The 26,763-nt window shown below is 37.3% G+C and overlaps 1 protein-coding gene across 3 annotated transcripts; it reads right to left on the reverse strand.

Moving 5' to 3' along the window:
- Positions 1–18: 18 nt before the first annotated feature.
- Positions 19–25,213, reverse strand: rubcn (rubicon autophagy regulator). 3 transcript variants are annotated; one of them, XM_039689846.2, is made up of 22 exons: positions 25,040–25,213; positions 21,567–21,720; positions 20,900–20,983; positions 20,659–20,818; positions 20,469–20,575; positions 18,308–18,485; positions 17,719–18,093; positions 15,574–15,621; positions 15,066–15,161; positions 14,568–14,680; positions 14,282–14,480; positions 11,461–11,565; positions 9,958–10,032; positions 8,443–8,500; positions 8,227–8,359; positions 7,081–7,226; positions 3,727–3,791; positions 3,406–3,644; positions 3,253–3,314; positions 3,023–3,176; positions 2,839–2,932; positions 19–1,675 (listed from the first exon to the last, which is right to left on the reverse strand). In XM_039689846.2, exons 1-22 carry the CDS (start codon positions 25,075–25,077, stop codon positions 1,527–1,529), a joined length of 2,832 nt encoding a protein of 943 aa, XP_039545780.2. In that variant the 5' UTR covers positions 25,078–25,213; the 3' UTR covers positions 19–1,526. The 3 variants fall into 3 exon arrangements, with proteins under 3 accessions (XP_039545780.2, XP_039545782.2, XP_039545781.2); XM_039689848.2 differs by lacking the exon at positions 9,958–10,032; XM_039689847.2 differs by lacking the exon at positions 15,574–15,621 and having other exon boundaries at positions 25,040–25,212.
- Positions 25,214–26,763: the final 1,550 nt, after the last annotated feature.

The following is a 26,763-nucleotide window of genomic DNA, read 5'->3' on the forward strand; positions in this document are numbered from 1 at the left end:
TGTCTTTTTGCATGAGGAGCTTCACCGGACAACCACGCTTGTGAGATGTTGGAATGATGTTCCAGTTCAAACGTTAATACATTTCTTGTTCAAACAAACATCAATCAAACTAGTGCAAATTAAAGATCCAACAAGACAAGAGATGTTTAACACAGGGCAGAAAATCAATACAAACAAAGTGCCATTTTTGGTAGGTGCAACATGTTAAAGCAAAAGGCCTTTAAATTGACAATTAAAGACCAGTTTTCAACCTCATTTGTGAAATGAGCTGAATAAATTTCAGTTTATACGGTTTGTAAAAGCATTCGCGCAAGTTGACGCATCCAGTTTTACAAGAGAACAAGAAACTTCAGAGTTATCGCTCGTAAAACCAATCATTTTGAAAGAACGGGTTCCTAGTTAAAGTAAAAGAAATTTCCGTCTGAATTTTTCTACCAAGCAGAACAAATTTATATAAATTCATTGAAAAAAAAAAATTGCGCAAGACAGACTTAACATATACAAGCGGAAGAAATTTCCCGCGAAAATATTTGGGGGGGGAAAGCAAAAACAACTTGGAATGGATTTGTGAGTGAGGAGAAAAAAAAAATTCCTGTCTAAATCACTCGCGAAACTAAAAACGGTCAATGGAGGAATGATTTTATACTTGTGTAAATCGTTCATAAAACCAAAAGAATTTAGTAAGGGGTTAAAACGAAAGCGCAAAACAAGGAATTTACAGAACCAAAAAATAAAAAAGTAAGCAAGAAAAGTGGAAAAGCGGCTAAAATATTTCGCGAAACCAAAACAACTTACGCAAGAATGGTTTCTGGCTAAAACGTTCAAATTCATGCAGAACGATTTTACGAACCAAAAAATTGCTCGCAAAAAACGAACTACATGGAGTTCTTGTGCAAAATTCTTTCTCATTCTTGTATAAAAAGTTGTCTTCGGTTCAATTCAACAATTTGCGTTTCAATTGTTTACACACAAATTGTTTGGCCTCTATTTGGTCCATTGATGTATTCGAATGAATGTTTCCGCTAACACAAACTCATTTCACGCATAAGGCCTATTGTCTTAGCTTGATCTTCAACACAGTAAGTTTGAACCTGACAGAGAAAACAAAGGTTGTGCAAGACTCGCTGGAGTTCAGCTGCCCTTCTCCGTCTCTCATCGTTACAAACCAACGGCCATTGACGAGGCACGCCACAGGAGACATGAATAAATATAACCAACAAAACGCGGACACACACACAAAAAAAAAACACACATAAAAGTTTACGACTCAGGACTCGACACCATGTTGATTAAAACGAATGTGATTTTAAAGGGCGGAGGCAACAGACGCAAACACAAACATGGCAAACCGTAAAAAGCAGTAGTTTTCTGTCCGAAGGCAAACATTATTTGCACATAAACTTTTTGTAGCTTTAATCATCAATAACGCTGGGGTCAGCAGGACTTTTAGAGCAGCTAATTTGGGACGGGAATCAAGAAAAGTGTCTCTGAATATCAGTCTCTACATTCACTGGTGTTGTCATGTGCTAGGTCCCACTCGCCTCACCCTCGTCTCCGTCCTCCTGCTCCTCCATGTTCTTGCGGGCCATCCGCTCTCTCCTCTCGGCAAGTCTCAGGCAGCGAGGACACTCCTTCCCAGCCTTAAAGCAGGTCTTGTGATAGCACGCACGACAATCTGCAGAACAAGCACACACCAACCATGGCAAAGCCAAAACAACACATTAGTCCCAAAACGCTTTTAAATGCCTGTCGAGTGCAAGAAAGGGAGACGAACAGACAACCCAAAGAAAACATTTTAGCCTAGTTTAAAAAATGCATAAATAAATCAAAGTATGCATGCATACAAATGCATAAAGAAATAGACACATACATGCATAAATAAATAAATACAACTGAATGAATAAATGCATTTATGGAAACATGAACAAAAAAAGCACAAGTGAAATTGTATAAATAATGCATGAATAAAAAACGTGCACATGCAAATAATTAAATGCATAAATTAATATATAAACCATTTATGCATCAATAGAAATGTATTAATAAATGCAATGTAAATGTAAAAATGCACAAAAAAATTGTGTACATGATAAAAATGTGTAAATAAAATGAATAAATATAAAATGTATTTATAAATAAATGCATGTAAATAAAACCGTTCGTCAATTAATAAATATTGAACAAATAAATGCATAATGTATAAATAAATTACATACATAAATTAATAAATATAATGCTTTATTAATAAAGGCATAAATATAAATATGTACACATGCATAAATTCAAATATATAAATAAAATTGAATAAAAAAATTGAACATTTAAATTAGGTCTGTAAATTGTTTAATCGCGATTAATCGCATCCAAAATAAAAGTTTATGTTTACATAATATATGTGGGTTCAGAGTGTATAATTATTTTGTATATATATATATATATATATATAAATACACAAACATGCATGTATATTTAAGAAAAAATATTATTTATATATAAAATATTTATATTTATATATAATATAAATTATTTATAAATCTATATACAGTATATACATGAAAATATTTCTTAAATATATACAAGCATGTGTGTGTATTTATATACATCTAAAATAATTATACACAGTGCACTCACATATATTATGTAAACACAAACTTTTATTTTGGATGCGATTAATCGCGATTAATCGTTTTGACAGCCCTGATTTAAATTCATAATGCTTAACTAAAATTGCATAAATTAAAAAATATAAAAACAACTTTATAAATAAACGCACATATTAATGCATAAAAAGAAATACAATGAATAAAACCCATTATATGTATATAAATAAATGCTCACCATCACAACGCAGGCACTTGTTGAGCTCGTAGGGGAAGATAATGTCTTTGTCATTTCCACAGAACTCGCAGATGAAGCCCTTGGCCTGGCAGAGCTGTGGGAAAACCACGAGCGACGAATAACGAATCTAGAGCATGAAATAGCAATTCAGACGCCTAGAGAACTGTCAAAAGTGTGTTCTCACCACGCAGTCAGTGACATGGCAGGAGCCGAGGCGGAGCAGATCCCGCAGCTTTGGGGCCAGACAGCCGCTACGGACAGCGCTGAGGTCGTTGAGGGAAAACAGGTGGAAGTCTTCGGTCAGATGTCCAGGAAACGTGTCGAACTGCTCCAGCACACTGTCAACAGAGAGGAGGCTTGTGATGCGGTGTTCAGTGTTTCACACTTTAAAAAACATGCAGTGAAAACACTTACTCTTTAGCCAAACGGCACGTTTTTAAGAGATTCTTCATGTGGTTTAACTGTTCCCTCAATGCCTGCAATAGAACAAATACAAATCACAAACAAAAAGTTTATCACATGTGATTACGCTGTAAAAAAAGATCCAATCATGTGCATGTGACGTACGCGCACTGTCTCGAGGGCTTTGACCTTCTTGTAAAGGCCGCTGTTGATGTCGTTCGGGTTGAAGAGCGGGTCTCCTGAGATCTTGGCCAGCAAGTCTCGGGAAAAGTTGCTGACGTAGCTTTTACTGAAGTCCCACTTCCTGAGGACCTTTCCTGGCACCACGGCCTGTGCGTTCTCGTGACAGCACTGGCAAAAGTACCGGCCCAGGTACTCACAGTACCTCAGCCTCTTTATATAGTCTGTTACGAAGAGAAAGTACTCAAGTCAGCCCACATGCTCAAGTACAGCAGGTTATTTGTGTCGGGCATGTGCGCTCTGTACCTGGGTCGATGCGAATGCCACAGCCAGCGCAGCGGTAGTTCTGCTTCGCCACCACCACTTTCCTCCTGACAGATCAATGGAGAGATGCAACAGACACAGTCATGTGATTAGGGCTGCAACAAACGATTCTTTCGATAATCGATTAATCTAACGATTATTAGAGCGATTAATCGACTACTCGTCGATTATTTCGCCGCCTAATCATTAAGTTTGGAACGATTATTCAGCTTTTTCAATTAGTTAAAACATTGAGTTGTACATATTTTTACTATAATATAAAAAAGCTTTTGAAATAGTTGTTTTAATGAACTTTGAGCCTAAACAGGTCATTCTCTTTAAGACTCAAATTAGGGATGGGCATTTTTCAAAAACATTGCATTCGAATATTCGGGCTCACTAAAATCGAATATTCGAATATTCGTTTATTTAAATTATGTTTAACGAAAAAGACGTTATTTATTTATAGGTTTGTTTTTTTTTTACGTTTTTGTCACCATTTCTGGACAAGCTTACAATTAGGCAATACACAACAAGCTTACAATATATATACAAATTTTCTTTTAGTTGAAAACATTAAACAGTAGGCCTATGTGTAAACAAAAAATATATAAAAGCATTATTAAAAGCATGCTCAAACAGCGCGAGTGAGGAAAAAAAAAGCTAATAAAGCAAATTGCTTCAGATATCGCACAGAACGTACACACACACGAGTCAGCAAATGATTGATTATCGTGTTTATATTGTTTCACGTTTATGTTGAGAAAAACAATAATATCTAGATGCATTCGAAGTATAATTAAATATCGAATATTCGAATTATAATTATATAGATTCGAATAATAATTACATGCACACCCCTAACTCAAATCTCACACAAATGCTCTCTAAGCATTGTTTAATAGGACCACTGCTTTTCTTAGAAATGAAACAGAAACGGGACATTTACTTCAGGACACAAAGAATGGTAAAATATTAATCTGCAAACCATTATTATAAGTATAAAACTACAATTTTTTTTAGATGAAAATTGAGCTGACAGAAACGTACTCATTCAACTTTTAATTTACAGTGTGAAAAAGAAAAAGTAACTGCCATGATATTCTTCCTAACATCTCCTTTTGTAAGTCGTCATGATTATGGAACAAAATAAAGGCGAGTGATGAGACTATAATACCTATTAGTGTTAAAATAATAAAAACAGCCCTGACTCCTAAGCTCGATCAAGTTCCGCCTTGCTTGTATTGCACATGACAGCATTGTTGGTTTGAAGTTTTGTGAAACTTTCCCAAACCTCGCTAGTTCGGATTCGTTTGCAGTCCGTCATAATTTGTGCTGTTTTTTCTTTTACCGCAATAGCATTTGTAAAGGGCTGCATTACACTCTAGCGCCACAGCGGTCAAATCACGATATCGCACGCCCTTAAATTCGGTCACGTGGGATCAAACGACTACTCGACAACAACGATATTAGTCGACAATATCTTATAGCATAGTGGTCAACCCTCCCGTTTTTTATGGGTTTCTAGGGCCCCATGAAATCCATTTGATTTTTTCCCCAAATTCCATTTTTTCCGTTCTAATTTTTGGGAATTCTTTTTTTTTTTTACCCTTGACTGTTATTTTAGTCGTAAAAAGAGTGTGCTTTTAAAGTTAAAGATTAAAATGTATTAAAAAAATACAAATAAATAAGGAATGACATTAAATTTATTGAGGTAATACAGACATTTACTCAGTAGCCTTTTCAGGACAAATACTGTATGATGCAACAGAACACTTCAAGTAACAACAAAATATGGTTATGAGCTTTAAACTGTAATATAAATTATATTAGTTTATATATGTTTAAATAAAGTCAAAATAAAGTCAGACGCGTGAGTGAGAGAGAGACGGAGGGAGAGCGCGGAAATACAACTGAAAGAATACGCCGCGTGTTTTAAATAGTGTTAAAAAATGAAACGCAGAATTAGTCCATGTGTGGGAAACACTGCATAAGTCACGTGCGAACTGCTCGGCTCGGCACTGACGGCTTACAGCGTCGAGTTTCTTAACTTTTTGCCGACGAAAGGAGAGCCGCGGAGAGACGCTTCGCCATGCTTTCATTGTTTTGATTTCGTCATTATAGCTGAAATGACGGGTTGAGGGGTTGTGTCACGCAGATTTGCTTCCCCCAGTCTGCATTTTCAACAGACATATGTTCTTCCCCCACACAAAAACAGAATTTCAAACCAAATATGTAAAATTGCACAAAATTCCGTGTTAACACTAGATTCCGCGTTAACTGGCCAATTCCGCAATTCCGTCCGTGATGGCGGATATCCTAGGTTTCTTTTCCCGCTGTCTTCCCGTTTTAGTATTTTCCCGTAAAATATCCCCGTATTTTTACGCTCTGACTGTGTGAGACGTCCAAGCTCGGACAGATTCGGCTTGAAGTCGTTCATCCTCGGATGTGGTTACAAAAAATCTGTGCGCACAGCCAAGCGAAATGAGGTCTTGCCGGTCTCGCGCACCCAACTTGTCATTTTCCCCCGCTTGTGCAGATGCGTCGAGTATGAAGGCTTTTACTCTGATCGGTAAAGGTGCACAGACCTCACCCAATCATTTCCAGCACTCAGTCTCCGAAGCACCACTAACTCCCCCTCCGTTTCCCTCATAAGCTCATATTAGAGTATTTAAACATTCTCTATGATATATATATATATATATATATATATATATTAGGGCTGTGCAAAAATTAATTGCGATTAATCGCATCCAAAATAAAAGTCGGTGTTTACATAATATCTTTGTGTGTGCTGTATATAATTATTTTGTATATATAAATACACACACATGCATGTATATATTTAAGAAAATGTGTTATTCATATATAAAATATTTATATTTATATAATATAGATTATGTATTTTTATATATATACAGAATTTAAGCGCAAATAATTCTTAAATGTATATATGCATGCATAGGTATTTATTTATACAAAATAATTATATACACAGCACACACAAATGTATTATGTAAACACAGACTTTTATTTTGGATGCAATTAATCGCAATTAATTTTTGCACAGTCCTAATATATATATATTTTTTAATGACTTTCTCTCTCACTAATGTAGGCTAGTTATAAACTCTTTAGACTTTTAATGGTTAGTGCTTTATTTTTGAAGTTTGTGGGTAAGAATCAAGTAAAAAAAAAAAAAAAAAAAAAACACCTTATTTTGAGGATGGATTCCGGGAAATCTCCCTTATATTCAAATGTTTAGTGTTGACAGCTATGCACTGTCAACAACGTCGACTAATCGTTTCAGCCCTACATGTGATGGAGGGAATGAAGGCTGAATGGTGATGGTCTTACTTTGGAGGAGGGTGAATGTTGAAGATGATCTGTGGTCTGGGAGGAGCCCACTCCAGGTTTCCTCGGACTCGGATGCGTAGCTTGTAAACGTCTGCGTGTTCGCCATCATCCGGTGAGATGGGAAGAGAATCTGGCATTGGAAGAAGCTGTAAAACAGAAGAAAGAAAAAAACATGCTAAAATTGGATATCCAAATTTTAAGGCAAGATTTTGCTTCTGTAACTTGTCTTCTTTCGGTCTTGTGGAAAGAAAACATCCAAAATTCACGTAATTGTTTGATTACATTGTATGTATAATGCATCTGTAGATTTCAATTATAATACATATATTAAAGGCAGTTTTCTCGTAATGATTTTTTTTCTCCTGAACTGAGCCAGAAATCAGGGGTTTGCTCCAGTGTTCATTTTGTTGATGAAAGACTAATGACTAAGACGAGACTGTGATGAGGCGACATCAACGTCATGAGAATGGTGACTATATCAAAATGCAATATCATGGAAGAGAAAAAGTTACAAAATGTATGTGACAAAGTTTTCATTGACTAAAACTGGACTAAATACAAACAGAGTTGAAGAAATATGAGAAAAGCTAAAAAGTGCTTTTACACAATTTGACACTAAGACAAAATTAAAAAAAATATATTTTTGGCGCCCGCGCCTTCAGATCAATTGGACGTGGCTGTGGTTACAAGAGGTAAAAACGATATAAATGCTGTTCGTTTTCTCACACAAACCGCTCGTTTCGTGTCTTAGGCCATCAATGTGTACTAACATTTACGAGTCATTAAATCATGTTTAATTTGGACTTCTCTGTGCATGCTCTTTGAGGTGGTGACCATAAACCTCCATTATATGACTGACAGACAAGAACGGTTTGACCTAAAAATATCAAAATTGAAAATACTGCGGAAACAAAGACACCTACATCTTGGATGCTCTTGAGGTAAGCTAATACATACCAATTAATGTCAAAGTGAACTATCCCTTTAGCTCAAGAGGATGTGTAATAGCGCCCCCTACCGTAACAGTAAAAACATCAAGACCTTCTGAGCTGACCACTACTCCAGAAAACACTTCACAAAAGGAAGAGTGCATCTGTATGTTTGCACCAAGTGTGTGTTCAGGCCTAAGGATGTAAATGCAGGTACTTTTTGAGGGGCGTCGTGCTCAGGAACCAGCCAGTCGAGCTCGGAGGCGGCGGGAAGCTGCATGCCCTCGAACTGCCTGAGGAGACCCATGGCCACGGACTCGGCCGAGTTCGACTGCAGCATGGACGGAGAGCTGTGACAAACACCACCAATGCAACACTTCCGTCAGTCAATCATGCACAAACAAAGACGGTGAGAGATGTCAGAAGTGCTTACATGGAGTCGGAGCCGAGGAAGGATCTGCTGCCGGACACACAGCGCTTGATGTCTGCGTCTGGGAACAACGAGGAGAAACACTCAATGCTTCCTCCAGCAAGAGCTGTGCGCCACAGTATCGTACACCAGACACAATTTGACAGTTTTGTATTATATTTTGATATTATTGATTAATTCTTAGTGCCCCTAAAATATTTAGAGAATTTTAAATAAATATTGTGCAAATCATTAACACACAATAAATGTAATTTTAAAAGTTTTTGGATATCCATGTTCTGTCTATAATAATAATTGTAAGTATAATGTATTATATTCATATATAATATTTGTTTTTAAAATGCAATATTTCATTAGACTTACTATTATACTGTTTTATTATATATATATATATATATATATATATATATATATATATAGTGTGTGTGTGTGTGTGTGTGTGTGTGTTACTATATATATATATTAAAAAATGTTAAGTTAAATAGATGTTAAGTTTTATAACATATAGACATAAAACGTCTATGTATATACACATATATATATATATATATATATATATATAATACATACATATATATATATATAATAGTTGTTACGTTATGTATATGTATATATATAAATATATATATATATATATATATATATGTATATACATAAGGTGTTTTAAAATGTAACAACTATCATTATTATTATTATATAATTATACTATATAATACATTTGTGTGTGTGTGTTTTATATATATATATATATATACACACATACACACACACACACACACACACACGTAGACAATTGTTTATAAAACGTAATTTAATTATAATTATAACTATATATATATATATATATATATATATATATATATATATATATGTACAGTCTTTATTTATATTTTTATGTTATTATTATTATTATTATTATTATATTATTTTATATAATATAATGTGAATATACATAGACGTTTTATGTTTATAAAACTCATCTATATAACTTAATTTTTATTTATATATGTATATATATATATATATTACATAACAAATATTAAATATTTAACTAGTTATAAAGGACTGATCAGCTTCCTAAAATTACATAACATAATGGTATCAATCCCAATAACCATAAAGACAGAACGCTGATTCACGGCATTGGCTATGAATAAAAGCTTTTAAGATAAGAAAACTACACATTGAATGATTAATATTAGCGAAGAGTGATTCGGCCACATTATCACATCCATTCTTATCTTATCATTCTGAAGCTAGCAGTGCTAAAGGTTGCAAGTTTATCTGTTAGTGCCATAAATAACAGACAGCAAGCGGTGACTTGGAACAAAAGGCGGATCCGTCATGCACAAAGAGAAGACACACGGGATGGGATGAGGGGTGATGAACAAGCAAAGCCAAAGGAAAAAGCAGAAAGAGCGACTGCTGTAGAGGGCTAAACTCCTCTGAGCCGTAGTCTATCATTTATCAAGCGGTGAGAGCTGAGACTGCACACTTCGGCCCGTCCGCCTCTGGTACCTGAGAAGAGGGACGCGAGCGACAGGGACAGGCCGCTCTGAGACACCGCCAGCAGGGACTGACCATCACTGCCATCTGAGAGACACAGACCACAGACAACATCTAAACTGGACACATCTACGGCCTGGTCACGGCTCCTCAGTGCAGAAACTGCTCTGTGTTCAAAAGGCAGTGTCGAAATATACTTATACTACGTCTTTTGGTCACCGAGGCTGTGTTTGTTTCATCGGAAAAAACATTAATATTATGAAATAGGATTACAATTTAAAAGAAATGTTGTCAATGTGAATATGTTGTGTAATATAATGTTATTCCCGTGATCAAAAGCTGTATTTTCAGCATCATTACTCATATCACATGTCACTTGATTCTTCAGAAATCATTCTGATTTTGTGTTGACTTGCGCACTGAAGTATGAGTTGTTAAGTATAATAAAGGAGTAGTTCACTTTAAAAAACCTTTTGCTGATAATTTACTCACCCCCATGTCATCCAAGATGTCCATGTCTTTCTTTCTTCAGTCGAAAAGAAATTAAGGTTTTTGATGAAAACATTCCAGGATTTTTCTCCATTTAATGGACTTTAATGGGAACCAAACGATTCAAGGTCCAAAAGACAGTTTCTGTGCAAACTGTTCAAAGGGCTTTAAACGATTCCAGACGATGAATAAGGGTCTTATCAAGCGAAACGATCACTCATTAAAAAAATAAATAACAGGTTTAAGTTTTATAAGCTCAAATGCTCGCCTTGCTCTGTTCTGTGATGAGCGTTCGTGACTCTCCTGTTCGAACTCGTTCATTAAAATGAATGAATCTTTTTTCGTGTCATTTGGTTCATTCGACGAACGAAATGAACAAGTTGACTCAGGAAAAGATTTGTTCATTTTGATGAACGAGTTCGAACAGGAGAGTCACGAACGCTCATCACAGAACAGAGCAAGGCGAGCATTTGAGCTTATAAAACTTAAACTTTATTATTTATTTACAAAATGAGCGATCGTTTCACTTGATAAGACCCTTATTCATCGTCTGGAATCGTTTAAAGCCCTTTGACCAGTTTGCAGTTTGCACTGAATCTGTCTTTTGGACCTTGAATCGTTTGGTTCCCATTGAAGTCCATTATATGGACAAAAATCCTGAAATGTTTTCATCAAAAACCTTAATTTCTTTTCGACTGAAGAAAGAAAGACATGGACATCTTGGATGACATGGGGGTGAGTAAATTATCAGCAAAGTTTTTTAAAAAGTGAACTACTCCTTTAACACCTGGCAATGACTTTTCTGCTCTTTCCAGCAAACACACAAACCAAATCAAGAAAAAGCTTGATTGAAAGCTATAAATTAGGAATTAAAAATGAGCATAATCGGTGAGAAAGTGGTAATGAGATTGGGAGGCCAACACATTTCATCACATGGCATTATGGGCAATGAAGGCAATCGTGAGGATAATTATATGAAAACGAGCGGGAATGAAGGCGTTGCGTTCAGAGATCTAGAGCTCCTACCTCTGAGCTCGATGTCCTCCACTTCTCTATCCGAGCCGGAGTCAGAGGGGTGAAAGGAGTCCTGGGAGCTCCTCTGCGAGCCGCCACTGTCCACCGATGGGACCTCTGTGTGGGACAGAAGCGGAGGACATTAGGGCTTTCCACACCGCGCTTAACCCCAGGTTATTATCATTCCAAAGGGGCTGTGGTTTCATACATATCAAAACTGAAACATCTGAAAAACTCATTTTCTGCAGAATAGATACACGTTACCAGCGGCTGCTCTCTCTCAGCGAGTCACACATAAACCCGCCTCCCCTCACTCACTCGTTTCATTTACTCCAGATGAATATTGTTGCTGTTACAGAGCTTGAATTTCGGCGAGGGATCGCATCTATTGTTCATAATTGTACTAATTTCAGCAGATTTTGTGCTCACACCTAAAGTAAAGCTGCCTCTCAGCACTAAATTGAGCTGTTTTTCAGTGAAATACACTCAAAATAATGTCAATACGCCGGTCTTGGCGAGTATTCACGTAAACACAGTCAGTTGTGTTTTAATTAGATGAACATAAAGAGTTTGTGTAACAGTATAATGGATCCGTGCGTCAGCTCTTAAAGTGACAGCAGCCTAATATTCCTTCTGCAAAATGATGAGATAACATTAAAAAATATCTATATGGCAGTTTTTCCCCATGGTATCGATGACAAAACTGTGGCCTGTGGAAATGCTGTGTGGCTAATAACTTACGAAAACCACTAGCCACAGTGGCTGGTGGGCAAAAAAGTTGATGTCAAGCCCTGATTTACAATTACATTTGATTTCTGCTTTTTTAACCTAAAAGCCCTGAATTTGAAGAACGAACTGGTGGGACATCATTGTGAATAAAAATCGGGCCAAAATGAAATTTGTTTGGTTGTTTTGTTTGCTTTCTAGCGCTGAACACCATTGATCTGTGGGAATTATGTAATAATGGGTGGGCGTGGCTTAGTTCATCAAGGTCAGAGACGATTAAAAACATGAACGCACTCGAGAGAACATACTTATCATAGTAGAAATTTAAGCTGTAACTCTAATTGAAAGAGACTTTTTTCATGTTTAATCCTGTTGCTTTAAAGAAATCTGTTGAGTACAGTGCTATATGAATAAACGTGACGTGACTGCGGAATTGACCTATGGCTAAGCCACGCCCCCTCCACTCTTTTGGAAAAACGTTCAACATTCGGGGACAGGCGCTATGGCAGCCGTCACAGTAGGAGACACAGGAGGTGATTTTTGGAGACAGAAAAATTATATATCATCTCGAAGTCACCTAAAGGGCCTTAACTATGCATTGGAGGGTTATATTAATAATTTTATTGTTGAGAAGGTCGATGAAATGTAACTTACACGTCACAGTGTCGTCGTTCGTTGTCGTTGCCATCACCGTTTGGTGCGACGGTATTTACATGAATCATTCAGCACAACATTGTTAACATTTGTTATCTCGGTTATTTACAGATACGTTAATGAAGCTAAGTGACATGATGTACAACGCAGCTAGAAGCTAACGCTAACGTTTTCTAATGTTAGGCTAACGTTACGTTACGTTCAAATACGTTGTTGACTTAACTTAGAACAGATGTTATCCGCGTTTAGTTGGTGTTGTAGTCTACCGCATAACTTAATCCAGAGCAGACACTTATCTCGGTTGAGATGTGGCTTGGGAAAGGGTAAAAAAAAACACACACCGTCGCCCAGCCTCTCGGGAACCTAGTGTCGGAGTTGCGCGTACCACGTACACACCGCATTTTAAACTTAAAAAGACAAGAAAAAACGAATGAAAATTGACTAACTGCATTTCAATGGATGTGGATGCAGAGAATGTCCAAGTGGTTTGGGTTAGCTGCGCACTATGATTGGCTCATCTCGTTTGAGGGCGTGGCTTAGCTATAGGTCAATTGCAGAGCCTCCACATCGCTATGATCAGGTGCTTTCTTAACTGCTGTTTTCTCACCGCTGTCATTTTTGTTATTGAGAGGGAAGCGTGCAGCACATATTTACATATTGATCTAATCGTCGCTCTCGGCAGCGTCGGGATGTTCACTAACAGTATAGACCCTTTTTCAGTTGGTAAACATGGTGACGTCTTTTGTGGGCGGAGCTTAGGTGGAGGCAGAAAGATCCCTCTGGCCGCTTCGCTAACGCTAGTTAGCAAGTATTGTTAGCTTGTTTTTTAACTATGACTGGAGAAAATCTGATTTTATCTTAATGAGTAAGGTCACTCTGCGATTGTTATTTCCAAAAGTTATCTTTAACGGACGGAACCAGATTGGCCGACCCGTAGCCGCCTACACACTCACTCAACGCATGGACGATCTGACAGGATTAACGTTACGTTACCTCGGTTGAGTGGCCTGACTTCTACATCTACCTTATAGAGAAACCGATCGTAAAGAGAAACTGAGGGCATATAAATCTTTAGATGCCTATATGGTCCTGTACAAGACTTGTGTGCACGATCCGCAGTTCTGCCGAGCCAGCGCCGAGACCACGACAATGTAAAGAGTGACTTTACAGTGCGATTTTTAATGATGTGAATATTTTATAGAAATAAAAGTTCCAGATACAGCATATTCATTTTCATCAATTCTTGCACCAAACAACACAACAAGATGACATTTAATAATAGTAACAATTATTTAAGCTCCTTATTATGTAGCCGAATCTGTGCTGGTTTGCATTTGGCCGCCTCCAGTTTTAACTTTGCTTTGCCTCCAGCTAGCGCCGTGACGTAACTGTGACGTCGGCGCAAAGGGGGTCTATATCTCTGCCGCCCGGGGCCTTAAACATCTCATCTTACGATTATTAGAGGAAAGCGTTGGCTTCAGCCGCGTTCGCCGTATCTGCATTCTGCGCAGGCGTATTTTCTGCTTGAGCTGCTGGATCTCCGAGTCGCTGTCGCCCTCTTCCTCGGCCTCCTCGGCCCGCCTGCGCATGTTACACTTCATCAGCTCGATGGCCGCGATCAGGGACTCCGAGATGCTGAAGTGGGCGTTTTCCTGCAGTGAGGGGATATGAAAGCGAGCTGTGAAGATGAGTAAGATGAGAAAGAGGAATGCTGAGCGCAGAGAGGAGTTTGCACTCACCTTCTCCAGGTCAGCACAGCTGCCGAAGTCCTGCTCGGAGAGGTAGCTGATCAGACTCTGACCCTCGGACGGCCTGCGGAACAACCCGTCCGGGGCGCTGTACTGGCTGCCGTCTGCAGGGACGCACGAAAGCTTGTTCAACGACATGCTTACTTTAAATCATTTATAAGATTGTCCATAATAAAGAAAAGGAAACATCTAGTTTAACCTCTAATCTCGCCCCAAGTTGTGTTCCAAATTTGAAGATCTTAAAAACTTGAGATCGCTAAAAGGCCATGACCACGCAATGTCCAAATTCAAAATACTTTTCACAGGATGAATTTTGAGTATTTAAGCTTTTAATTTATGATCACTAATATATGTGATACGGAAAAAAGGGCGATTAAAAAAAAGCATGTTAAAGGGTTAGATAACCCAAAAATGAAAATTCTGTCAGTATTTACTCTGAATAGATAGAGAGCATCAGGTCATTGACCCATGAAAGCTGCGTTCACTCACTGGACTCCATATAAAGTGAACTGTGGGAGCCGCTGTCGCTGCTCTGGGGCGAGAAAGGGCCGTCGCTCTTCAAACATGGTGTAGCCGCAACAGATTCTGGGGAAAAAAATGCAGAAAAACATCACACCAATTATGAACAAATATGTTATATAGGACAAGGAAGCTAACACATGCTTCTTCCTGGTTGCAGGATCTGATCCATGATGATAAACAAACACCAATGATAATGTAGATCTACACAACAAGTGCTTGAATGCGTCTAATTAATAACAGAACGGAAAAAAAATGCAAAGAAAAAAAACACAAAAACTTCCCAGGCACAGCGGTGTATTTTCACTACATAGAAATGAGAACAAACTGAAACGGCACAGGACAGGAATGCTGTGTCACAGCTTACAAATGATGCTGAAGAAAAAAAGAGAATCAAAATAAAAAGCGGCAAAAGTGAGTCATGCAAGGATAGCAGAAATGAGGGGTGGACAAGATGCAGCACCACGGCACTGCGAACCTGCGGCAGGGTCCTCGATAATAATGGTGATTTTCCTGTGACCACCTCCTTTACATACAGAGGAGAGAAAGAGAGAGAATAGAGTTGAAGCAGAGAATCATCCACAGCTAGACGAAAGAGCACAAGAGCTACAGCAGGAAGTAGCAACACTTGGAGATCCTTTCAGTGTGTTTGTGCTTTACTTTTGTCTTCACATGCACTGTTGGGGAAGCCATTTTGAAATTTAAATCAAGCTAATCATCATTTCAAATAGATCGTTAAACTGAGTGATCAAGAAACCACAACCCTTACAGTGTAACCCTCAAACCGTATTCACTTTATAGCCCTTAATCCTGTAATTGTGGACAAATGTGGGCACAGAGGACTCAGGTGTGATCCTAATTTTTATTTATTATTAATGTTATATCACTGTCTTCGATAAAGTTTTGTCTATCCATTTATGGTGGGTTTTTTTTTTAATTTTTTAATTTATTTTCTTCAAAAAGTACCATATTTTCTATGTAAATTATGCTTATTTTTATGTTTTATTTTTAAACATTTTTAACTACATTAAAATATTATTCCAATAAGTTCTTAGAGCTAAAACCTAAAGATGAAGTGACTTTTCTGTCACCTGGTGTCTTATGAATGCTCTAAATTACAGTTTTTCCCATTCATTTCTATGGGTGCCCATTTTTGACCCAAATACAAGATTAAGGAGTTTTTTTTTACCCACTTAACATTGTAGAATTGAGTCAAAAAAATTGTGTGTGTTCACGAGGCAAACTTAGGAAAAGTAGCCAAATCTTGCACCGCTCAGATCAAGGGAAGTATTTTTTAAAAATAAATCAAAACTATTTTGCCCACATTTGTCCAGAAAACGGTTTTAGGGTTAAACACGTAAACACAAAACTTAGAATGGGATTTGATTTTAGACATCAGGAAATAAATTATTCATGTAAAAATGGTTTGAGATTCTTGCACTTCTTTACATTTGAATGAAATGTTGCAAAAATTTATTTTATTTATTCTTATTTTATTATATTAAAGCTACACTGTGTAATTTTTACCTCCATCTAGTGGTGAAAAGGTATAGGATCATCCAGTGAATATTAGTTTCTGTTCCTCTCAAATTCCGATTTCGTTTTAACGCCAATGAGGTCCAAGATTAACATGGCTTCCAGTTCGACCTCGTCCATGAGTGTTAACTCAGACGTAAACACGAAAAGGCGAAGCTTGAATTAGCGGGTATGTCCCTCTTTGGCTAATGTACTTTCAAGATGGAGGGGCAACATGGCGACCGACATTAGAACCCCTTACCCGTATGTATTTTCAATGGCATATTATACACTCACGAGAATACTTTACTACTTGAACGAAGTAAATATACATTAATGAGCTCATATATTTTTTTAAGTGTTTTTAGCTAAGAATAAACTAAAAGAGTTACACAGTGTAGCTTTAAGTAAGTGAATATGAGAAATTCTGACTGGCTTTAGGTTATAATAAAGCTATCGCTTTTGTTGCATAATAATAACAAGCTACACTAACAAACATCTAACAAGCTGAATTACTATATTGACACTATTAAACATGGGCAACATGATAATATTCAGCAAATAAAGTCGAGACAACATCCTAATTCAAATAAGATAATTAAATACACATAAAATCAGGAGAAACTAAATATTTCTATTGCTATAATTCCAAGCATAGTGATAACACAAATTAGTAATTATTTCCTAATTAATTATCTGAATGAACCCTCCAAGAACACATTGTAAAGCGTTTAATAACTGAAGCATAAAACAAGAATTTGAACATGCAAAAAAACAAATTATGATGCCTATATCGATAACTATACTATAAAGCGTTGTTTATGATAAGCGCACGCTAACGTTATCTTCATCAATTTCATGCTAACCTCTTTAAAGTACAGGTGGATTCTGATTGGCTGTCAATGTTTTTGCAGTTCACCAGCTGGAAAAACTCATTCATTACAGTTGTGGTTTAGACATCGCTATTCTCATAGAACTTGAATGATTATTAAAACTTCAGTTATCGTTATTGCCATAGTTGTCGTTCTTGATGCGAACGGACTTTACGCTAATAAACGTTGTTTTCTAGTTATAGTTAAACCCAATGAATGCAACCGTTCGTACGCACCAGCTTTCAGTTTCTGGTTGAGACCGGTGTCGGACACCGACCGAATGTGTCCCTTCGAGCGCCGCACCGTGGATCGCGGAGCCTCTGAGAAAGAGCTGCGCCGTGGAGGGGGCGGAGCCACAGGGGTGTGGGCGTCGGCCTGAGTGCCCATGTGTTCGCTGCTCTGTGTGGAGCTCGACGAGTCGCGGCGCTTGTGCTTCCCCAGATTACCAATCGCCAGATATTCAGGCCCGTCGTCCAGATCCGCTTCCACACAATCCCGGAGGATCTCGGGCGGAGCCGGTTCGGTGAAGGAGATCTGCGGGATTCCTGCGTCCGGATGTCCAGTCCCGCACACCCATGGGGCACCCGGAGCACTGCCGGACGGGGCAACATCTTCAACACAAACAAAGAGATTCACTGTGATTTTGAGGAGCGGTCAAATTCGTTCACCGCAAGCATTGCAAACAGCCCACCTTCCATCCCAGTGCTCCCCGCCAAACAACGGACTGTTTCTGTCCGGGACATTTTTGAGTTTAAACAAGGCAAGCATTTAGCGTGGTAATGGAGGCACAGAGCGGCCTGTTGTTCTGGCTGTGGATCTGCTGACCTGAGCTGGACTGGGAGAGGGGGGTGCTGGGAATCTCTGCGAGGCAGCTCTGGGACGAGACGAGTCTTCGGGGTTGAGAGACGTCCGCAGACCTCCAGCATCCTACGGCCCCGGGCAGCAGGCACAGACTCTGGCTCTTCAGCAAACACAGCGGAGGAGACTCTTTCAAATGTGAAAGCTTGAAAAACACAAGAAACACAAGACATTGACATACAATGCCTATGTTTGAATGGCCGACAATGAAGATGGTGTTGTTATGGTATCCACCACCAAGGGCTAAAAGGGCTATGCCAACAAGCCAAACTGGCTTGGCTTAAAGTTCAACTAACATAAATTTAAGTAATATAGCTTACATCTACCAGAAGGGTCGAAAATGGCTATGCTAACCAGCCAAACAATGACCGCTGAAAAACAAGATTAATTTAACTAGCTAGCTAGCTAGCTATAAAAATGTTAACTAACATGTTGTTGTTGTGGTGGTATCTGCCAGAAGGGGCCAACCAGCCAAACCATGACTGCTTAAAGGGATACTCCACCGTTTTCTTAGATTAAACTATGTTATTCCCTTAACTAAGACGAGTTCGTCAATCGCGAGACACTTTGATCGCACTTAACAAGCCCAGTTCATTCAATGTGGGCCAAGCAGAGAAGCGACCAACACCTCCACGTTTTCCCTATTTAAATACAGTTACACGAGTAGAGTAACTCGACCAAGGACGGTGACACAAAATAAAACGCTTTGGTCGCTTAAAAATTGGTCGCTTTTCTGCTTGGCCCATATTGAATGAACTGGGCTAGTTAAGTGCTATCAAAGTGCTATCTCGCGCGCCAGAGCGATTGAGCGCACGCACTGAGATGACAGAGATATACGTCAACTCGTCTTAGTTAAGGGAATAACATAGTCTAATATGAAAAAACAGTGGAGTATCCCTTTAAAAACAGGATTTAATTCAACTAAGTAACTTAAACTGAAGTAAGATCTTGCATTTATGGTATCTACCAGCAGGGGCTAAAAATGACCCCTTGATCAACTACGCCCAACACGGTCTCATGAAAGTGCGTATCTACACCACGAATGTCATTTCTCGTGGCATTTATACGCCAAAAAATGGTTTTTGCGTGCATATGCTATGCACTGAAAACCCCCTGGGTAGGTTTAGGGGGAAAGGGGGTGGGGAGTTCATACTTATTATACGCCAAAAAGTGCGTATCATATGCAAGTGAAAAACTAGTTTTGGCGTATACATGGCACGAAAAATGACATTCGTGCTATAGATACGAACTTACAAGAGATCGGGCTCGTATATGCCACTGTTGATGGTTTAACTAACTTGAACTAACTGGCTCAGCGTAATTCTCTTCAGACCGTAGTTTACAGTAGTTTAGCTGAGAGAGAAAAAATTGTTTTGTTGAACTAAGCGGTCTGACACTTTTTGAACAAAGTTTCCATCTCTGGTAGGAAAACGTGTTCTTCTTTGTTATGCTTAACTACTTCATCTAGATTCAGTGGTTCCCAAACTGGAGTACGAGTACAAGATGCTGAGTTTTGCCGATATAAAATAAAGTGTAGCTAAAACGCAACTGAAAATCAATTTAAGGGGGCTCATATTGTCCCTTTTTGACCCCTGTTGTATCATTGTATCCATTTGATCACCAAAATGACATATTTAAATGTTTTTCCTTGATTTTTTTTGCAACGCCTTAAAATATCTTGAATATAACTCGACACCCTTGCCTCATTTAGTATGCGTGGTTCTATGAATATGCAAATGAGCCCCGCCTCCACTCACTCGCTCAGCTCAGAGATCCACTGGTTGACGATCACACATTGACCTGATTGGTTACGAGGTCGTTTGTGACGTCAGAAACACCAGCGATTTCAAACCGTGTTTCTGAGACTGTCTTTTGGTTTTAAGGAGAAAACACTCAGCAATGCTGTTGACTTATGAATTTACACATGGTTCTTCTAAAAACATATTAAAAACACCACATAGGTATGTAAACAACATTAAAAGCTTGATTTTCACCACGGGGGACTTTAATAGAAAAGAAGAGACGCAGAACGATGCTAAATGCCACCGTTAGATGTTTGGGAACCACCGCTCTAAATGCACAAGCCTTCGAACAGAAGAATATAAAAGCTAAAAGTGAAATGTCTGACCCTGACGGTGTCTATGAGAGCAAGCAGCCGAGGGTTATTCTGCTCCACCGCCTCCAGGCACTGGAACATGGCGGACACGTGCGGTTCACTCAGCAGGAAGGCCACATCTACAGAACATGACAATCCTCAATGCTAGTCATAGTCATAATCATAATGAAGTCATAATGATGTTAGGCAGATGCTGAGATACCATTGTAGTATTTCTGAGTGTTTGCCTTGTGTTGCAGCAGTGGTTTGAGCTGGGCGGATAAGATGTGACCCTGAAGACTGTGTAAAAGCCAGCGCTCAGCTTTATGACCCTCGCCGACGCTCTGAACGCCACTGCTCAGCACCGGCTCCAACTGACTGAACTGCACGGGAAGAGAGTCAGGCGTCGCTGAAGATGTCATAACTACCTTTGAATGGGGAATTTGCATTGGATTGACGGATACCTGTTCTACGTGACGGGCGAGATGAGGGCAGAGATACCGCACACACCACACGAAACGCCAGTAGTCTTTCTGTTTATAGTAAAGCTGCAAAACAAAATCAAGTTAGATCTTGCACCACAGTGTAATGATTCATACGTTAAAAAAAAATGTATTCAGGAATGTCTGCTCATTTGAGTCAAAGCTGTCGTAAACAAAAAGTTTGAATTAGACGAAAAACTGACACTAAAATAAAAACTATGTGATTTAAAAAAAAGCAATGTAAACTAGTTCAACTTTTCATGTCATGGATAAATCATTCACAATAAGTTCAATAACATGCATTCAGAAAAAAGGATACAGTGAATTCCTATTTCATTCCAACTTTAAGTAAATAAAAACTCTTAGAGATTTTCAAAGCTACTGTATATTGTATAATGACCCTGATGGAGGTTTCATGTTGTTAATCTGTAAACTAATACTATCTCATTCCTGGTTGGAAAGGTCATAAGGCCATTTCTTATCTCCAAACAAAAAAGTGAGAAACATTCTTCCTCGTTTGATCAGTCAGAGGCGTTTAGTGTCTAATAGTTCCTGGTAAATGAGGCTGTTGCTGAGGACACATTCCTGGGGTTTCCTCAGGATTTTCATGAAACACAGAGAGAGACATCTGATCTAGTGTTTAGCACACCTGTTCTTGTTTGAGGCCATGGCCCAGGATGTTGTTCATGTCCTTGTGCAGGCGCTGAAGACCCCCATAGCGGGACCACACGTTAGGGTTGTTGGTCGACAGCAGCCCTTCAACAGTCGTCTTCAGATTCGACAGAAGTTTCCAGAGTTCCCATCTGAAACGACACACGTGTAAATTGCTACTACATATTTATAAACACATAGCATGCCTCACACTGCAACACTATTGTCACAGGAGTGCTTCTTCTCTTGTGAAAAAGAAGTGCTCCTAATGAATTGAATTGTAACAGATGCAAATCCCTAAAGGGCATTTTTGTTAACTTTTTAAAGTACAACATAATTGATACTCTAGTTAAAAATATTGTAGATTTTTTTGTAGATTTTAAGAAATGATTGTTAAAAAAACTGCGTGGACAAGCTGATAATAGAGTGGAAAAAATGATAATAGGGTAAGAAAAAAATTATAATGGGGTGGAAAAATGATAATAGGGTGGACAAAATAATAATGGGGGGAAAATGATAACAGGGTGGAAAAAAATGATAATAGGGTGGGAAAAATTATAACAGGGTGGAAAAAATGATAATAGGGTGGAAAAAATTATAACAGGGTGGAAAGAATGATAACATGGTTGAAAAAAATGATAAAGGGGAAAAATGATAATAGGGTGGAAAAAATTATAACAGGCACGGAAAAAATTATAATAGGGTGGAAAATTATAAAAGGGTGGAAAGAATGATAACAGGGTTGAAAAAAATGATAATGGGGAAAAATATAATAGGGTGGAAAATTATAAAAGGGTGGAAAGAATGATAACAGGGTTGAAAAAAATGATAATGGGGAAAAATATAATAGGGTGGAAAATTATAAAAGGGTGGAAAGAATGATAACAGGGTTGAAAAAAATGATAATGGGGAAAAATATAATAGGGTGGAAAAATGATAACAGGGTAGAAAATGATAATAGGGTGGAAAAAATTATAACAGGGTAAAAAGAAATGATAATAGGGTGGAAAAACTGATAACAGGGTGGGAAAAAATATAATAGGGTGGAAAAAAATAAAATAGGGTGGGAAAATGATAACAGGGTAGAAAATGATAATAGGGTGGAAAAAATGATAATAGGGTGGAAAAAATGATAACATGGTTGAAAGAATGATAACGGTGGAAATAATGATAACAGGGTTGGAAAAAAAATGATAATGGAGAAAGATGATAATAGGATGGAAAAAATGATAACAGGGTAGAAAATGATAATAGGGTGGAAAAAAATTATAACAGGGTAAAAAGAAATGATAATAGGGTGGAAAAAAACGATAATAGGGTGGAAAAATGGCAATGGGGAAAAATGATAATAGTGGAAAAAATGATAACAGGGTAGAAAAAATTATAACAGGGTGAAAAAATAATAACAGGGTGGAAAAAATGTTAATAGGGTGGAAATAAAATTATAAAAGTGTGGAAAAAAATATAAAAGGGTGGAAGAAATTATAACAGGGTGGAAAAATTGATAATGGTGGAAAAAATGATAACAGAGATTCACAATGTACTGATTTATTGTCCTTCCGCTACAACAGAGTGGACAAATTGATAACAGATTGGAAGGATTTGATAATTTCCTATCGCTTACGTACAACCAGCTACAATTTTACAACTGGATTTAGATGGGAAACAAACAATGGAAGAAAAAAATATGCATTGAATTAGCCGTGTTTGCATTTTAAATCTTTTTATTTTTAGGACTTGCATTTTTTTTTAAGTTTAACATGGTTGTATATTTAAGCTGTGAATATTTCAATTCCAAACATTTCACGCACATTTTCCTTAGTAAAACACCTGTCACAAGCTGAAGTGACCGGAAAAAAAAGTTAGAAGATAATATGAAATGTTTAATTTGCTGTAGAATTTTAACCACTGAATTTGTAAAGCGAAATAAAATGGACTGAAAATTGCCTGTTGAAAATTATAGGGTCTGTTTTTCAGACAGAAGGAATATTTTGGAAGTTAAATCTGAATATGGATTATTGAATTTTTAATAATGAAAATGTGTGTAAAATGTTTTGCATTTGAAATAATCACAGCTTAAATATACATCCATGCAAGCACGGTTAATGCAATGCATATTTTTCAAGTTGTGCAATTCTACAAAAGCTTTTTTGTTTCAAAAACATTTGCCATTATTTTACTTCCCTGGGAAACAATATGTAAAACATTGCCAATGTAATTTAAATACACTTCTTCAACTTTAAACATAAATTACTTTCACAATCATTGTCGTCTCTTCTGATTAAACAGGGTGGGTATTCTGACATGAAACCAGCCAATGAGCAAAAACAAGGTTTATCAAATATGATTAGTGCTGTCAAACGATTAATCGCATCCAAAATAAAAGTTTGTGTTTAAGTGTAAAAGTTTGTGTGGGTGCACTGTATACACAGTGCACCCACACAAATTATGTAAACACAAACTTTTATTTTGGATGTGATTAATCGTGATTAATCGTTTGCCAGCCCTAAATATGATTAAATAATATTACATTAAACATATGATTTTTTTTTTTTACTATTTTGATATTTTCCTTAAAAGGGTGGGCAGACTAAGGTTGACCACATCAAATTTAAAAGATAAAACTGGCAAAATATAATACATAATAATAAATAAAACACATTTTAATTTTATTGCAATGAACCTGCAATTAAGTACCCAAAAACATTTAATTCATTTCACACTTTAGTATATTATTTTTAAAATACATGAGTTCCATTGTAAATATATACAGTGTGCTTGTTGTTGTTGTTTTTTTATGTTTAATCAGGTTATTATGAGCCAAAATGAGATTAGGTTATGTCATTTTATGAGTGTGAGTTTTTGGAGGCTCTTCGTCGGAGACAAATCTGTGCAAAAATAGAAGCATAAAATTAAATTTCGCGGCTACGTCTGCTATTTCACAGCTAATTGTGAGCGAGTCACAAGACTGTTGTTGTCATTTGTTGTTTTTAAGTCGGTCTGCTGGACGAAACCTGCTAGAACATACGATGCTGGATCGCACTATGAAGCAGGTCTGCCTCATTAATATTAATTACGTCACACTCCAACTCTTGCGGGAGCGTCTTCCATTGGTTGATTCTGCAGAACTGACTGCCGCCACTTACTAATGTCCGTCGTTCAGCCAATCAGATGATAGCATTGATGAAAAACGTCTCGTGACGTACTTAATATTCAAAAGAAACGTCTGTACCATAGTAGGATTTACAACTGCACTAGCCGGCTAGCTCATTTGAAAGCTGCAATCGATAGCTTTATCAGCAAACAGGATTGTTATTTCACATATATCAGTTAAATGTTCTTAAAAATATATTTAAAGAGGAGTAAGAGGTGCTAAAACTGCTTAAATGAGCACAATAATCTCCAAAACTACAGCTGTGGGTCTAGCTGTCAAACTCAGGACTGTTGTCAATATCAGTCGTTTTTATTTACCTGCGCTCTCCATCTTCCGCCTCCACGGATATTTCCATCTCCACCCCAGGAAACGGCTTGATTTGGAGTTTAGGTCCAATTTAAACACAGAAAGTATCCGGACAGGTAGTAGGTGTTTCCACTGGGCGTCCCGCACCATAACAAGATAGGCGGATGTGACGTCAGATCAAAGCTCTGACCGGATGTGCATTCTTGAAATAGCGGAGGCAGATTATATTTTCAAAATAAAGGTGAAATGGATGATTTTATGGATTAAAAGCAAAAGCATATGCACTATCTTGGTAGGCTACATTTGAATGTCCTTGTTAGGGTTCCTCATTTATATGCAGAACTAGTTTGATAAGCTTTTGAATATAATATAATAAAACCTATATATATATATATATATATATATATATATATATATATATATTGACAAAAAATGGCTATTTGAGAAATGATCCATATATTATGTGTAAATTCACCCCAGTAAATGTAACGTTAAACACCAGCAAAATACAACTAAACTGAAATTCTGGATTTGACTTGATAAATAAAAGGACCAGTGAAATGTCCATCTAAACTAATATTCTTCTGGAACACATATTTTTTTTACAAGTAAAGAGAAAACGAGAAAGAAACGAAACTTTAAAAACGAAATTGTTTTTTTTTTTCAACTTGTACTCTGTTGTTAACGTTACTAGTTGTTCAAACAAATATTTGATAGTGCCTCATGTTGACAACACGGTGGCGCTGTTCAACAATATTTTCTAAATGTTGTAAGGTGTGTTGATGTCAATAGGTTCAGTACTGACACTGAACTACTACAGGAGATATCCCGCGAGTCATATCAAGCTGACACAGGAAAATCAGACTCTTTGCATGACAGTTAGAGCCAAGGGCAGGGTATTTACATTTCGCTTCTGAAGGGTATGAATCTAGGATTTTGCAAGCTATGCAACCAGTCACTACATCAAAATATAATATAATATAATATAATATAATATAATATAATATAATATAATATAATATAATATAATATGTCAACATTTGAAGTGGCCCACTTCAAATGTTGACCCGCCTACTTGACTAGCCTATAATAATTGACTCCAGTCAGTTGAATTATTCAACTTATTCCCTAATACTGCATTATATTATATTATATTATATTATTCTCTAATAATTGAAGTTTGTGATGCGTAGAGTGAACGACCTCTTCTTGTACTGTACTTTTCATTTATCATTTAAAACAATATCATTCTTTGTGTGTGTGTGTGTGTGTGTGTGTGTGTGTGTGTGTGTGTGAGAGAGAAACTCATCTTTAAAAAGTTAGCAATTTATGTCAGTATACAGTACCTACATATTTAAACCAAAGTCTTACACACAGGACAAACTTTATTCTAAGTAAATCCTTTAGTGAATGGTTGGCTTGTAAAGGTGTGTGTGTGTTATGCACAAGAATATTAGAACACATTTAAAATGGTCTAGTTCTCAATGGAACAGTAATTTATTTCTGACAGAAAACTAAACGTTTCAAACAGCACATTACAAGGGTTTCTTAAGATATTCTCAAAGGCTCAGTGATCAAGTACAATACATTTTGCTTGTATACTACATTTCCTTCAACAAAAAAGAAAACCAAGCAAACCTTAAAAAAAAAAAAAAAAATCAGACCAATGTACATTGATTGTACAAGATTTCTGTTTGGCTCAAACTGGGCAACAAAAATAAAATAAGAAATAAAC

The sequence above is a fragment of the Pimephales promelas genome, chromosome 2 (assembly GCF_988280905.1).
Source record: "Pimephales promelas chromosome 2, fPimPro1.hap1.1, whole genome shotgun sequence".
NCBI classification, from domain to species: domain Eukaryota; kingdom Metazoa; phylum Chordata; class Actinopteri; order Cypriniformes; family Leuciscidae; genus Pimephales; species Pimephales promelas.